General features: G+C 42.3%; 2 protein-coding genes across 16 annotated transcripts in view; one reads left to right on the forward strand and one right to left on the reverse strand.

The window, feature by feature from the left end:
• The first annotated feature begins 271 nt into the window (after positions 1 to 271).
• On the forward strand, positions 272 to 10890 carry esr1 (estrogen receptor 1). The gene is given in 11 exon segments (XM_069515136.1): positions 272 to 404; positions 1107 to 1490; positions 2372 to 2601; positions 3459 to 3575; positions 4087 to 4265; positions 4502 to 4655; positions 7282 to 7420; positions 8304 to 8437; positions 9022 to 9205; positions 9624 to 9765; positions 9767 to 10890. Coding segments are annotated over 10 exon segments (1773 nt in total). The 5' UTR covers positions 272 to 404; positions 1107 to 1194; the 3' UTR covers positions 9965 to 10890.
• A 58-nt stretch (positions 10891 to 10948) lies between these two features.
• Positions 10949 to 13203, reverse strand: part of syne1a (spectrin repeat containing, nuclear envelope 1a) — a 114633-nt gene continuing 112378 nt past the window's right edge. For all 15 annotated transcript variants that reach the window (XM_069515127.1, XM_069515132.1, XM_069515131.1 and 12 more), the window contains one exon: positions 10949 to 12331. In XM_069515127.1, the coding sequence (XP_069371228.1) occupies positions 12055 to 12331 (277 nt within the window). In that variant the 3' untranslated portion in view covers positions 10949 to 12054. The remainder of the gene's footprint in view (positions 12332 to 13203) is intronic.

The raw sequence follows: 13203 nt of genomic DNA on the forward strand, positions 1-13203 counted from the left end.
AACATACACCCACCTCTTCTAATCAGTTCTTTTCAACCTCTTTATTTTATTTGTCAATTTCTTCACAGATGATATAAAAACATCAAATTAAATCCATGCAAAGTCAGATTAACTAAATCCTCTTATTTGGGGTTCATTGTGTAATTATTGGCTGATAGAACTAGATTTGACCTCCTGCTCTGTTTGCTGTGTTACTGTGACCTGGCACTTGAATGCACCTCAGTTATCGATTTGGCTGCAAGTTTAATTTGCTTATCTTCTTTTTTCTAACCTTTCCTCGGTTCCCATTGTGTTCAATGAGGCCAGCTCGATGCCTGAGAGTCAGAGTGATGAGCAGAGGGAGAGAGAAGAGTCGAACAGTCCTGGTGTTGCACAGCAGACACGAGGACGACTCCTCGAAAGAGGTGAGTATCCGTCGTGGCAGAATTTATCTTTTTAGCCCCTGTTGTTAAAACCCACCGTCCTAATGCATCTCATTTCCACAGTGATTTGATTTACTGCAGAGTCTCAGGTGTATTCGAGAAACTGGCCACAAATAGACTGGTCGTACGTCATGTTGGTGGCTTGCATCAGCTAAATGAATGATAAATATTCAGAGGCAGACTTGCAGCTAGTTTACAGCTCTGTTTTGGAGATATCGGCTGCAGCCAGCCCAAGCTTTTCAATGCCAGGGAAAGGTGAAAAAGGAGGAAAACATTTTTATTGTGTCGTGTTAGAGGACAAGAAGTTTTTTTGGGGGAGAATCACTATTTCTCTTTCCCTTTCTCCCCTTGGCCTCACCTTCCTCCTGCACATTAGTAAAGATGTGTTGCAGGAAAAGATTGAAAGGCTCTGTGAAGGCTGTTGGGAGGAGTCTTTTTTATGGTGTCTTTTTTTATCTTGCTTTTTGGAGTATGCCTGGTGGAAACTGAAGGCAGGCAGGGCAAAGGCACTGGAAAACTAGTGGACCCTTCAAGCTGTCTGACAGGCTTTATTAGGAAAAAAAAAAAAAAAAGGAAAGACAGAGCGAGGGAGAGCAGCACTCATCTCCACTCCCCCTCCCAGCAAGAGAAAGCAAGTCTAAATCATGTTGCTTATCAGTGCTGTTGTGCTGTGATGTTGCTCAGGCAGAGCCCAGCACAGAACAGGCAGCCTTGTGTACCAGCACTCTCAGACCTGGAGACACTCACCCCACCGCGTGCCTCCCTCACCGACATGTACCCAGAGGAGAGCCGGGGGTCCGGAGGGGCAGCCACTGTGGACTTCCTGGAAGGGACGTACGACTATGCAGCTCCCACCCCTGCCCAGACTCCCCTCTACAGCCACTCCACCTCTGGCTACTACTCTGCTCCTCTGGATGCCCACGGACCACCCTCTGATGGGAGCCGTCATTCGCTGGGCAGTGGGCCTACCAGTCCTCATGTGTACGTGCCCTCCAGCCCTCGACTCAGCCCCTTTATGCACCCGCCCAGCCACCACTATCTGGAAACCACAGCTACATCTGTGTACAGGTGAGGGAACACATACTTTCTTTATCTCTGGAGTGTAAAGTGTAGAGATTGAATCAACAGATATGAATATTTCCCAAGACTGTTTTAAAAAAGTGAATATTTTTGCTTATTGCATCCAAATTCAGTGCTGTAACTTTAGGAGGTTAAATAAACTGTGAGCAAAGTCACCTCCAGGGTTCGACTCGGATAGTTTGGTGAGTTGTTTTTGTGCTGTGGTGATTTTATAGCTGATATGAGCAGTGCAATTAAAATCTCTCTCTTTTTTTTTCAATTCAACCATTGTGATCCATTAGGGAAAAAAACACATCAGTGCAGTTTGTTTTGATTAATTGATGTTTATAGTTCCTGAATTTATTTATAGGCTCTAGGACACAATACTGCTCCACAGCTCGGTTTAATTAGGCCTTTGGCACCGTGTTCAGTCCTCAAAAAACAAATTGACATAACCGCGTTGTTTTTTTGTTTTTTTATCTCACATTTTACACATTACCATTATCTCTATAGAAAGGATCAAGCTTTGCCCTGGTTTCTAATTCCAGAGATTAAGGACTTTGTCAAGGACCTTGAGAAAGGAACAATACGTAAGGACAACACAAGTACAGATTGTTTCCTGGCTCAGGTGGCATATAGCAGTCTGCTCTCCTCTCACCCACCGTCAAATTAGTGGTAAATGTCAGAAATTATCTCCACTTAAATGCTCCACTCTAACCTCTTCTGGTGAAGTGTGTTCATAGAGCATTTCTGACAAAACATCCAGCTCTATTTCATGCTTGAAAAATAACAATTCTTCATATTCCTGGATGTGCATTGATAATATCACTTCACGGAATTATGAAGTATTGTGTGAAATGACTTGGGAGGAAATCTGTGCCTTGGTACAGGTCCAGTCAGCAGCCAGTAACCAGAGAGGACCACTGTGGCCCCAGGGACGAGTCCTTCAGTGTGGGGGAGACAGGTGCTGCAGCTGGAGCTGAGGGATTTGAGATGGCTAAAGAGACACGTTTCTGTGCCGTGTGCAGCGACTACGCCTCCGGGTACCACTATGGGGTGTGGTCCTGTGAGGGCTGCAAGGCCTTCTTCAAGAGGAGCATCCAGGGTAGGAAGAGCAGAGGTGGATCGAAATCATATGTTCAACAAGTGTTGTTTGTTTGTTAAAGATCATTTCCTATTCTGTCTTAGTTTAGGGTTTAAAATGATATCTATATCTCAAGCTCTACTAAATAAAATTGAATTAGAGTAAGAAATTCCCACAATTAAATTATGTCTTTACTGTATCTCTTATGGAAATCAAAATACAAAAATCTTTTCCAACCAATTTTATTTATATAAATCAATATCAGAAATCACAGAAAATCCAATAGTGAATTTCATGATTTAGTTTTATAATATAGTTAAGACGTAAAATTGAGTTAATCTGGAAAATGTGAAAATGAAATAGAACTGGTAAAATGAAAGTTTGGTGATGGTTTATTTAACATCGCAGCTGTTTATTAGATGAAAGTGACCTGTCAACCTCGACAGAGAAATAACCAATAACACTGGAGCTCGATGGCTGTCGTATAAAAAGAAAGTAAAAAGTGTCATAAAATGTGGCGCAAATGATTCGAATTACTGTTTCAAATTAGTTTTTATTATTATTTTCACTCAGCCTGAGAACCCCTTTTCTGTCTTGTGTCACATACACCGTGGTTCACGTCCTCATGCACCTCTGCCTCGGTGCAGAGCGAAGCCTCATCTGCTGAATCATGTTTGTGATATGCTGCCTCGACTCATCAATGCAAAGTCTTGCAACGGGAAGACTTGTCATAAAGAAAACCAGTCATCTCCATGGCGATGACAAAGCCAAGATGCCTCCATCTCAGATTAATTTAAAAATGGGAATAGAGTGTCCCCGGCTACTAAATAACCTAAATCCAAACCCAACACTGGAGCGAGGAGCTCTGAGTAATAGATTTTCTTCCATTTCAGGTCACAATGACTACATGTGCCCGGCAACCAATCAGTGCACTATTGACAGGAATCGGAGGAAGAGCTGCCAGGCCTGCCGTCTCAGGAAGTGTTATGAAGTTGGCATGATGAAAGGAGGTAGGAAGAAACATTGGCAGAATTGAGTTTTTTACAAAACAAATGAAAATTTTGGTTTTTAAATTTTCATTTTTTTAATCAAATTTGCTCATTTAATTATTGGTTAACCTGTTCCTTTTCCTTTTTTCTTTTCTGCAGTTATATCTTTAAATAGGCCAATAATTGAACGACTTCCTCTTTGTAAAATGTCAAACGAATTGCCTCTAATCAATCATAGCGTGTTGAGAGGATTGGCACAAACCCGAGAGTTCTGGTGGATGCAGATAAGCTTGAGACTAACTTTAACTTGACCTTGAAATGATTTCCTCAGAGTTCAACCACTCATTAGCTCACGCCCACATTCTTCTTCTCATACTTCTTGTCTCCCACAGGCTTCTGTATACTCCACACGACTGGGTTTTATGGCAGGAGCAGGATATGAAGTGTTTGGGAGTTGGTGTGCGATTGTTTGCATGGATACTGTTTTTTCTATGAATCTTATTTTGTATGAAACCTCTGCTGCGTCTTCAAGGTGTGCGTAAGGACCGCAGCCATGTCTTACGACGTGACAAACGACGAGCTGGGACTAATGACAGAGATAAGGCCTCTAAGGACCAGGACCACAAAACAGTGCCCCTCCAGGATGGGAGGAAAGGCAGCAGTAGTACTGCAGGAGGAAAATCATCTGTCACGGCGATGCTGCCTGACCAGGTACTGATTCATGTGGAGACAGTGATATGTGATTTTGTCTAAGATTGTTATTGTTGGTCAGGAGGAAATCTGGATGTGAAAGAGGCACCAGAGCGGCCGACTGGAAATCATGTTCGTTCCACCAAGTTTCTTGACGGCTGTTAGTAGTCGAGGAACGTTTGTTGTCACTTTAAGTCGGTTTTGAGCAGCACATCAATTAACTCACGATACGACTGTGCATCTATTGCTTTTTCCAGGTGCTCGTCCTGCTCCAAGGGGCCGAACCCCCCATACTGTGCTCGCGTCAGAAGCTGAACCAACCCTACACTGAGGTCACCATGATGACCCTGCTCACCAGCATGGCCGACAGGGAGCTGGTCCACATGATCGCCTGGGCCAAAAAGCTTCCAGGTATTTCATAGAGGAATCAAAAAGTAGACACAGCTACTGTTCTGATCCGCTAATATCAAACATATCCTGGCTGTAATGTGGTCTGCAGGGAATTGCTTACAATACTGTTGTGTCATAAATAGAATAACTCTTTGTCATTTCCTAAAATGATCATCTTTTGCACACAATGACTTTTTATCATAAGAAAATAACTTTAATAAAACTACAACTACACGTGGTAATCTACTGCTGCTAAAGGCAACATAACAAAAAGACACATCACCATCAGAGTCTTTTTCAAATATTGTCTGGACACTCATTTTTCATTTCAGCATCTGACAAAATTGCAGCAGTTCTGCTGTCGATTGCAAAAGAACTAGTTAGATTATTATCATGCGTGTGATATTTTCTCTCCAGTGTACTCCAGTGTAGACAGCTTCTGTCTTTTTTAAAGTACAAAGTACATTAGTGTCTGATTCCACTGCACAAATAATAAAAACATATTTGGTTTAGTTATTGAAAACATAAAAAAAGAAGATAGAGAATAAATAATAATAATAATATTGAATGAAAAGTCTTATTAAACTATTATCAGAATACCAGGTCATCATCATCAGGTCTTCAGACAGAGAGCTTGATGCTATAATATCCTGTGATTTATTGTTGAGTGCCTGCTGTTTTGCGTATCCCTGCAGATTTGGAGAAATATTCATAAATATCTTGCCCTGTGAGCAGAAAAGTGTGGGCAGGTGAAAAACTTTTCACTGGAGCACTGTGACATTTTTCGCATGTCTCGTCTAAATCAAGAGATATTTTTCAAAAGCTCGGAAACACTGTCTCTCCTGAACATTTAAACTGTACAGATGTGATGTTTGACAGAGGTGGTGGCTCTTGATTGTTGTTTGACTGCTACGGCAACGGCAAGGTGATGACAGACCTTTATCATAGAGGTGTACATGGACACACACACACACACAAACACACACACACACACACACACACACACACACACATACACAAATGCAGAGCCATTACAGTCATCAGCTTTGAGAGGATTGTTTGGCCAATCTGCCGGCACCCCATAGAGCATAAATGCACTATAGACACATCACCCTTTTGTACACACACACACACACACACACACACACACACACACACACACACACACACCTTTCTGAGTGTGTAAATCCTGACTTTGAGGTATTATAACCTTTTGCGTCACTAAAAGCCCAAAGGCACACAGTTTTAATTGCGAGAGGTCCTAAACAGGGTACATGGGGGGGCAATGGGAGTGAATTGGCTGTAATTACGTATGGATTGAGACAGCTGAGTGCCAGCGATAAGGCTTCTTACGAGAGCAGGAGACATTACAGATGGTTTCATCTGAGCAGCGGTTCCTTGCCAGGAAACAAGCTTTTGTATTTTGAATTTTGTGCGTGGGAAGAAGGTGCACAGAAAACATGAAACTCTCAGAGTGTGAATATTTAACAGCACATTATGGTGAACATCCACTGCTCCAAATAATCAACTTGTGGACAGATTACCATGAAAGTTGGTTAAATTAAATTTTGGTGTAGATCTGGTTCAGGGGGCTGATGCAGGATTTGTTTTTCACTTTTCTCTACATTTCCCTTGATTCCTCAGAAAACCAGAATGGTCATATTATATGTTATATATAATATATATATATATTTTCTGTATGGCAACACAGATAGAAACCTGTTCCTCCCACTAATGTGTAGCTGATAAACGTGACCTTCACTATAATAAGGCATGTTTTGGTTTAAGGGCACTCTCCGGCCTTGGCAGAGGTTTGAGCTCCACTGACTGTAATCTTGATTGGAATTCCTAAGATCTGGCTTCAACTCCTGTTGTCGAGTGTGTACGAATAACAGATTTAAGTAACAACTTTAGAGCTTTTTAGTCAAAGAATATAAAGAAAGAATAAGTGTTAAATGTTCTCTAACTGGTTGTGGATCAACCTGCTTCCTTTTTTGGTCACAATGATCTTTTTTAGTTTCTTTGTTTTTTTAAAATCTGTTCTCCTGTCTGCTCGTATCCCAAACTGTCTCCTCCATGGACCACTGCTTCGTTTAGCTATCCACTGTGCGATTTCTCTGCAGATGTTATCTGACATAGACGGATCTTTGCCCTCGACCAGCAAGGAATTGGTACCACCCTGGAACCAGTTTTTCTAGCGGAGAGCCGGTTCTTCAGCTGTTGAAACACAAAGATCTGGTTTAAAGGTTCAGTGTGTAGAATTTGTGATATCTAGTGGTGAAGTTGCACGTTGTAGCTGAAGACCGCTGACCTCACCCTCCCCTTCCCAACATGGAAGAAAACCTTTTAGACTTCCAACATCATAAATCTCAAAAGGTTTAGTTTGTCCAGTCTGGACAACTGTAAAAAACATGGCGGCCTCCGTAGAAAGGACCCACTCCTGATACATGTACAAGTATTTAAATATAAAGAGCCTATTCTAGGGTAAGACACAACAATTTGTAGAATTTAGATGAAACACACGGATTATTTTATATTCTATTTCTGCCAATAGATCATTTTTACCTAAATCTTACACACTGGACCTTTAAGAGAAGCTGCCGCGGTGGAAGAAGGATAATTGTGTTCTCGTTGTGTGTCTCTCCAGGTTTCCTGCAGCTTTCTCTTCATGACCAGGTTCAGCTGCTGGAGAGCTCGTGGTTGGAGGTGCTGATGATCGGCCTCATCTGGAGATCCATCCACTGCCCTGGCAAACTCATCTTCGCTCAGGACCTCATACTGGACAGGTTAGTGAGGGGAAATACTACTTTTTCATATCTTGGCCCCTGCTTTTGTTCCCCTTCTGTCTCTCACTCTCACAGATGATAAGAGTGATACATCAGCATTGTAGATTTTCCATTTCACACCTCTGCAGCCTTTGTGTCGTCCCAAAAACATCCGTCACAGAGTTAAGGACTAATTACCTGATCCCCGCTGAGAGCAGAGCAGCCCCTCTCTCACCTGAAAAACTCACTCGTCATTACGCTGCTGAGCCGGCAACCAGGACAGAGACTTAATTAAAGCCTCAATGCACGGAATGATGGAACAGGGGGAGGAGGACAGAGGGGGAGATGATGGGAAAGGAAGCGAGGGGACAGAGAGAGAGGAGCAGGGAGACATGGCTGTTTTCTTCTTTGCAAGAACAGCCTCTTCCCTCCATTCCCCCCCCCCCGTGTGCAAAGTAAACAAGCCGGACAAACCACAGCATCCACCTGAGAGAGAGAAGAGGGGGAGACAGAGAGGATGAGGGAGACAGACGGAGCTTTTACCGTCTGATGTGCTTAATGGTCCCATTTGATTCAGAAGTGTATTACAGAGTATTATCTCTAAAACCCGGTCTCCGTGTGAGTGTGCTCACCAATTGGACATGATAACTAAAACGCTGCGGGTCAGGGCTGACAAATTCCCTCGGCTCTGTGCTGTCCAAGTTTATCTTGCTCTCAAACCACCAGACATTATCCGTCCTTCCATCACTTTTCAACTGTGCCGCTGTTTGGATAGTTTCACGGTCACAGATAGTTTTTTGTCGGGTTGGTTTTCCCTCTCAGATGACTAACAGGAGAAAAGCTTCAAAATCCTGTTAATTCACATCTGACTTTCAAACGTGTTTTCTTTCATTCTTCCCTCCAGGAACGAAGGGAACTGTGTGGAGGGCATGGCTGAGATCTTCGACATGCTGCTGGCCACCGCGTCCCGCTTCCGGATGCTCAAACTCAAATCTGAAGAGTTCTTCTGTCTCAAAGCGATCATCCTTCTCAACTCGGGTGAGGCAGCATGAGTGTGAACTTCCTCATAACGTCGGCATGTGTTTACACTTTAAGAATCATTTCCTGTGAAGCAGCTTCAGAGAAGTTGAGCACAAACAAGTGCGTGGAAACCGACAGAGGCAGCAGAGACTCTAAAATGATCTCTTGTTCATTCGCAATTTGTATTCCACATATACAGTATTTGCTTGTTTTCGTTTCGTTTTTCCTCCTGCTCCAGTGAGTTGATGTGGAACAGTGTTAAACTCCACCTGCAGAGGTGTAGCTCGCTCACATTAGGAGGACAGAGTGTTCCAGAAAGGTCTGCACTGTCAATAGGCCTGATAACTGTTGCCATGACAACATGACGCAGGTCAGAGGGCTGTCTTGGATCTGGACATATTTTCTGCATAAGAAACCGATTTAACTGAAATACCGGCGAGATGACATCGGTGGCACAGCTGCAGGAGCTGGATGAGCTTGTGACGACTGTGTGGGCAAAACTCTGCTCTCGCATGAGTCATCAGATAAAAGCTGCTGTTGTCTGAATTTGAGTTTTTCCTCATATTCTTAATTTGAGCATTTCTGCGTTCCTCCTCTATCAGGCTCTTTCTCTTTCTGCACCGGCACCATGGAGCCTCTGCACAACACCGCAGCCGTACAGGACATGCTGGAGACTATCACTGACGCTCTCATACATCACATCAGCCAATCAGGATGCCCGGTTCAGCAGCAGTGGAGACGGCAGGCCCAGCTGCTCCTGCTGCTCTCCCACATCAGACACATGAGGTGAAATCATATTAGAAAAGATCTTTTAGCATATTATTCGATTTTTTTCAAGTCTGAGGGAAGTGATTCCCTGAACATTAGAGCATGTAAACCTTGTCAAGTAACAACACAATTCAAATTATAAATTGATGAATATGAGCATAATGTGTCTCCTTTAAATGAACGGTGTGGCAGGAAATTGCAAATATCAACTTCAATAAAACAGTTTATTTGATAAAACAGTTACAAGCTAAGTCCAGAAAGAGTATTAAATAAAAACCTGAACAAAAAGCAAGTAAAGGCCAAAACTATACAATTTAAACCACAATAAAATCAACATATTTAAAGTATTTTTTCCAGGTGTTATTCAAATTCTAAATGACGTAGAAATCAGTCTGTAGCGACTTTAATTCCCCGCGTCTCTTTTGTTTCCCCGCAGCAACAAAGGCATGGAGCACCTCTACAGCATGAAGTGCAAGAACAAAGTGCCTCTGTACGACCTGCTGCTGGAGATGCTGGACGCTCACTGCCTCCACCGCCCCGCCAGACCAGCTCAGTCCTGGCTCCAGGCGGACAGAGAGCCCTCTGCCGCCGGCAACAACAACAACAGCAGCAGCATCATCATCAGCGGGGGCGGTTCATCTTCAGCCAGTTCAGGACACCGAGGAAGCCAGGAGAGTCCGAGCAGAGCCACCACAGGTCCGAGCGTCCTGCAGCACGGAGGGTCTCGCCCCGACTGCACCCACATCCTATGAGGCAGAGCGCCGTTCATATGGGTGACGTTCACACCAGAGAATGAAAGAGGTTTGGGAATGAAAGATAAAGCAGCTGTGTTTGAATTCACGTCATGAGATAATTATTTATAAATTAAGTGATTATTATTTTGATGTTGTAGTTGTTTATTCCTTTGCACGGTTTCAATTCAAGTCAAATCTCAGCTTCTGTCTTTTGTTTCTCTAACAGCTTTAAATTACAGCTCATTGTCGTCATATTGTGGCTTTGTGTTACTAACGGTGATTTTCAAATGACGAGCAGCTAACTTTTCTTTTTATCTGTCACGACCAAAGTGCACTTCATCTGGAGTTTAAGGGACTGTCGGGCATTATCTTTATAAAGGATGATTACACACTAAACTTTTATATAACTGGAATGTGAAATTTATTTCCATTATGAAAGAATAAATTATCAGGTTGTTAGATGAGCAGACGTAGAAATTGAAATTTGAGAAGTTTGGGGAAAAATGTCTAAATAACAAAATTAAAAATATGAACTAACCGAGAATTTATCTGTTTATTTTGAATAAGTAAAAGTTGCATGATCAAACACGGGAGGGATTGATAATGTAGGAAGCCAAACTTTATTGTTGGGTAACTTCACATCCAAAGCTGTTTGTGTACGAGGTTTTGTTGTTATTTTTTTTGTGTGTCCCTGAGCTAATCTGATGCCTGTATTTGCCATGATGTACATTTCAACCACAGAAAAACTACAAGTTCCCTTTCCCACCACTTCTACCCTGACAATGTATGATCAGTGAGGAGGTAATAAACATAAAGATGCACTTACAGTGTCTGTTTGCATGAAAAGCCTCCGTACATGATCAGAAAATTGGATTTGGCTGCTTTTGAGCTGTTCAGTGTAAATCCAGTCAAACCTGACCCGACTGTCATTTCTTTACTGTGCTTCAAAATAAAAGCCTTGACTGGGAAGAGATTGTTCGCCACCATTTTTCTCCAGAGTTTACTTTACAAAAAAGAAAACACAGAATTAAATAATTCATGTTTTATTATTTGCAAAGAGAGTATTCTTAATGAAGTTGGCATTAGCAAACTGTACATACATAAATAAGCATTTTCATATTTCATCATTTTTTTTACAGGTTCTCTCAACAACGCAGTGATTGTGACGCGTCATCGCTGCAGAATAATCGGCGCGGTTATTACAAAGCACACACAGCCATGTACTAAAACACTACAAGTGATTGTTTGGCTTTCTCAAAAGAAGAGGACTTTCAAGTGCACGCTCAAACAGGAAGATAAAAAAATAACCACCTGCATTTTAAAGGCATTTCAACAATAATGTACAAATCAGTTGGTTTTTAACGACAGAGCTGATTAAAAACTGAAATTAAAAACAGGAATACAAGCCTCAGCCTTTGGGGGAAATAAGTCGGCCATCTTGGCTGGACGGCTTCAGTGCAGTACCTTCGTCAGTGCTACAGGTTGAGATTTTCTTCATTTCCAGATCCAAGCCGGTTCTTTTGATATGTGAGAATCAGAAGACAGGAAGCCGCGTTTCATCCTTGTTTGAGTTTTGTTTCAGATATTTTATCTGACACGTTCTGCAAATGTGTGTTTTGGGAAGAATCTCTTCACTTAACTGCAAGTCTGCTCTACAAGTCAGTATTTCACACTGGTGGTGCTTCAGCTTCATCAATACTAAAAATCTATTAACTGATTGATCACTAAATAAATAGTAGCAGCACTGGGTATCGTGGACAAAAAGCATGGTCGGCTTTGGCTCCCAACATAGAGTATATAAATAGTGCTTTGTTTTTCATTGATTTCACAGGTTTCTTCAGAAACCTTGTAAAATAATATACACATATATAAGTTAAAACAACATGAAATATTTGGATGGGGGGAGGGGGGCTCTTCAGAGGAGGGTCCGTTAGTCTGGAGGTTTTTTTTAAAGGGGTGAGGTGTGCAATGTTGGTGAGAGAAGTCTTCATGTGGTCTCTGAATCACTTTCTAATGCATGTGCCCCCTCAGCAGGGGGACGGGTGTATAGCTTTAGGGCACGGGGGTGAAGAAGAAACATTCAGTCAGTGGAGAGTCCTTGGCAAAGCAGGTTGGTCTGTAATCAGCTGCTCTTCATATGGGCGGAGGTCCGTTGGTGTAGCGCAGCATGGGATGGAAGGAGCGGGCGAAGTTGTTAGCGTGGTGGCAGCTGTAGTCCTCCTCGGTCATTGGCACCAGACAGGCCAGGCCGATGAGGAGCAGGAGGAGCAGATGGACGGGGAGCGCGGCCCTGAGGACTCGCAGCAGGAAGGACTGACCCTTTGAGGAGGAGGAGGACGAGGAGGAGACGCCATCCGGAAGGTCAGAACGGGAGGAAACGCAACCAGCGGCGCCTGGTGATTTGCTCCGGCTGCAGGAAGACACACAAACACAAGTTAAACTCGGCAGTGGACACGAGCTCATTAGTATTTGCAAAATCACTTCTGGGTTTAAGAGCTGCTTGAATTCTTCACTACAATTTGAGGTTTCTCAGTGACTCATGCTCCGACCTCAGGGGCCTAAATCCAAAATAAAGGATCAAGATGAGACTTTTACTTCATCAAAATATTTGGGGCATGAAATTCTTTGATTAGAAAATCGTTTAACAAGAAGTAACTGGCAAACTTTTTACACAATCGTGAAATATTTAATCAATGACAGAAAATCATGAGGACAATTTTTAAGGGTCGTTTTTTTTAAGTAATTTTAAAGCAAAGAAAAAGAAAATTTTTACTAGTTTATCTTATTTAATTTCCTACATTTCCTTTTTGTCTTTTATGTAAATGTTAATTGATTCAATGAAAGAAAATCTATGTTGAGTTTTGACAACATCATTTTGGGCTTTAGGGAACTGAGATGAGCATTTTTCACTATTTTCTAACTTTTTAGAGAAAAAAAAACGAATTATCTAAATAAATTATCTTTAACAATTGTGATATTTTAAGATGTTTGCAAATACTATTTTACTCATGTCAGGCAAATAAACACACAACAAACAATTAACAGGAAGGAAAGCAAAAATTCAGCTAATAGACCCGAATCCAGCCGGAGGAGAAAAGATGAGAGTCACAAAGTCAAACACAGAGACACACACACACACACACATTACAGGCACAAACACACTTAAAGAAGAGATTTGAACACAAGCATTTGTAAGTAGCCGACCGGGTCTCACTGGGGGGTTGGAAACGCTCTGGGTTTAGAGCCGAGTGTGTGAGAGTTCAATGCCACGTCTCATTCCAA

The sequence above is a fragment of the Paralichthys olivaceus genome, chromosome 19 (genome assembly GCF_024713975.1).
Source record: "Paralichthys olivaceus isolate ysfri-2021 chromosome 19, ASM2471397v2, whole genome shotgun sequence".
Classification (NCBI taxonomy): Eukaryota; Metazoa; Chordata; class Actinopteri; order Pleuronectiformes; family Paralichthyidae; genus Paralichthys; species Paralichthys olivaceus.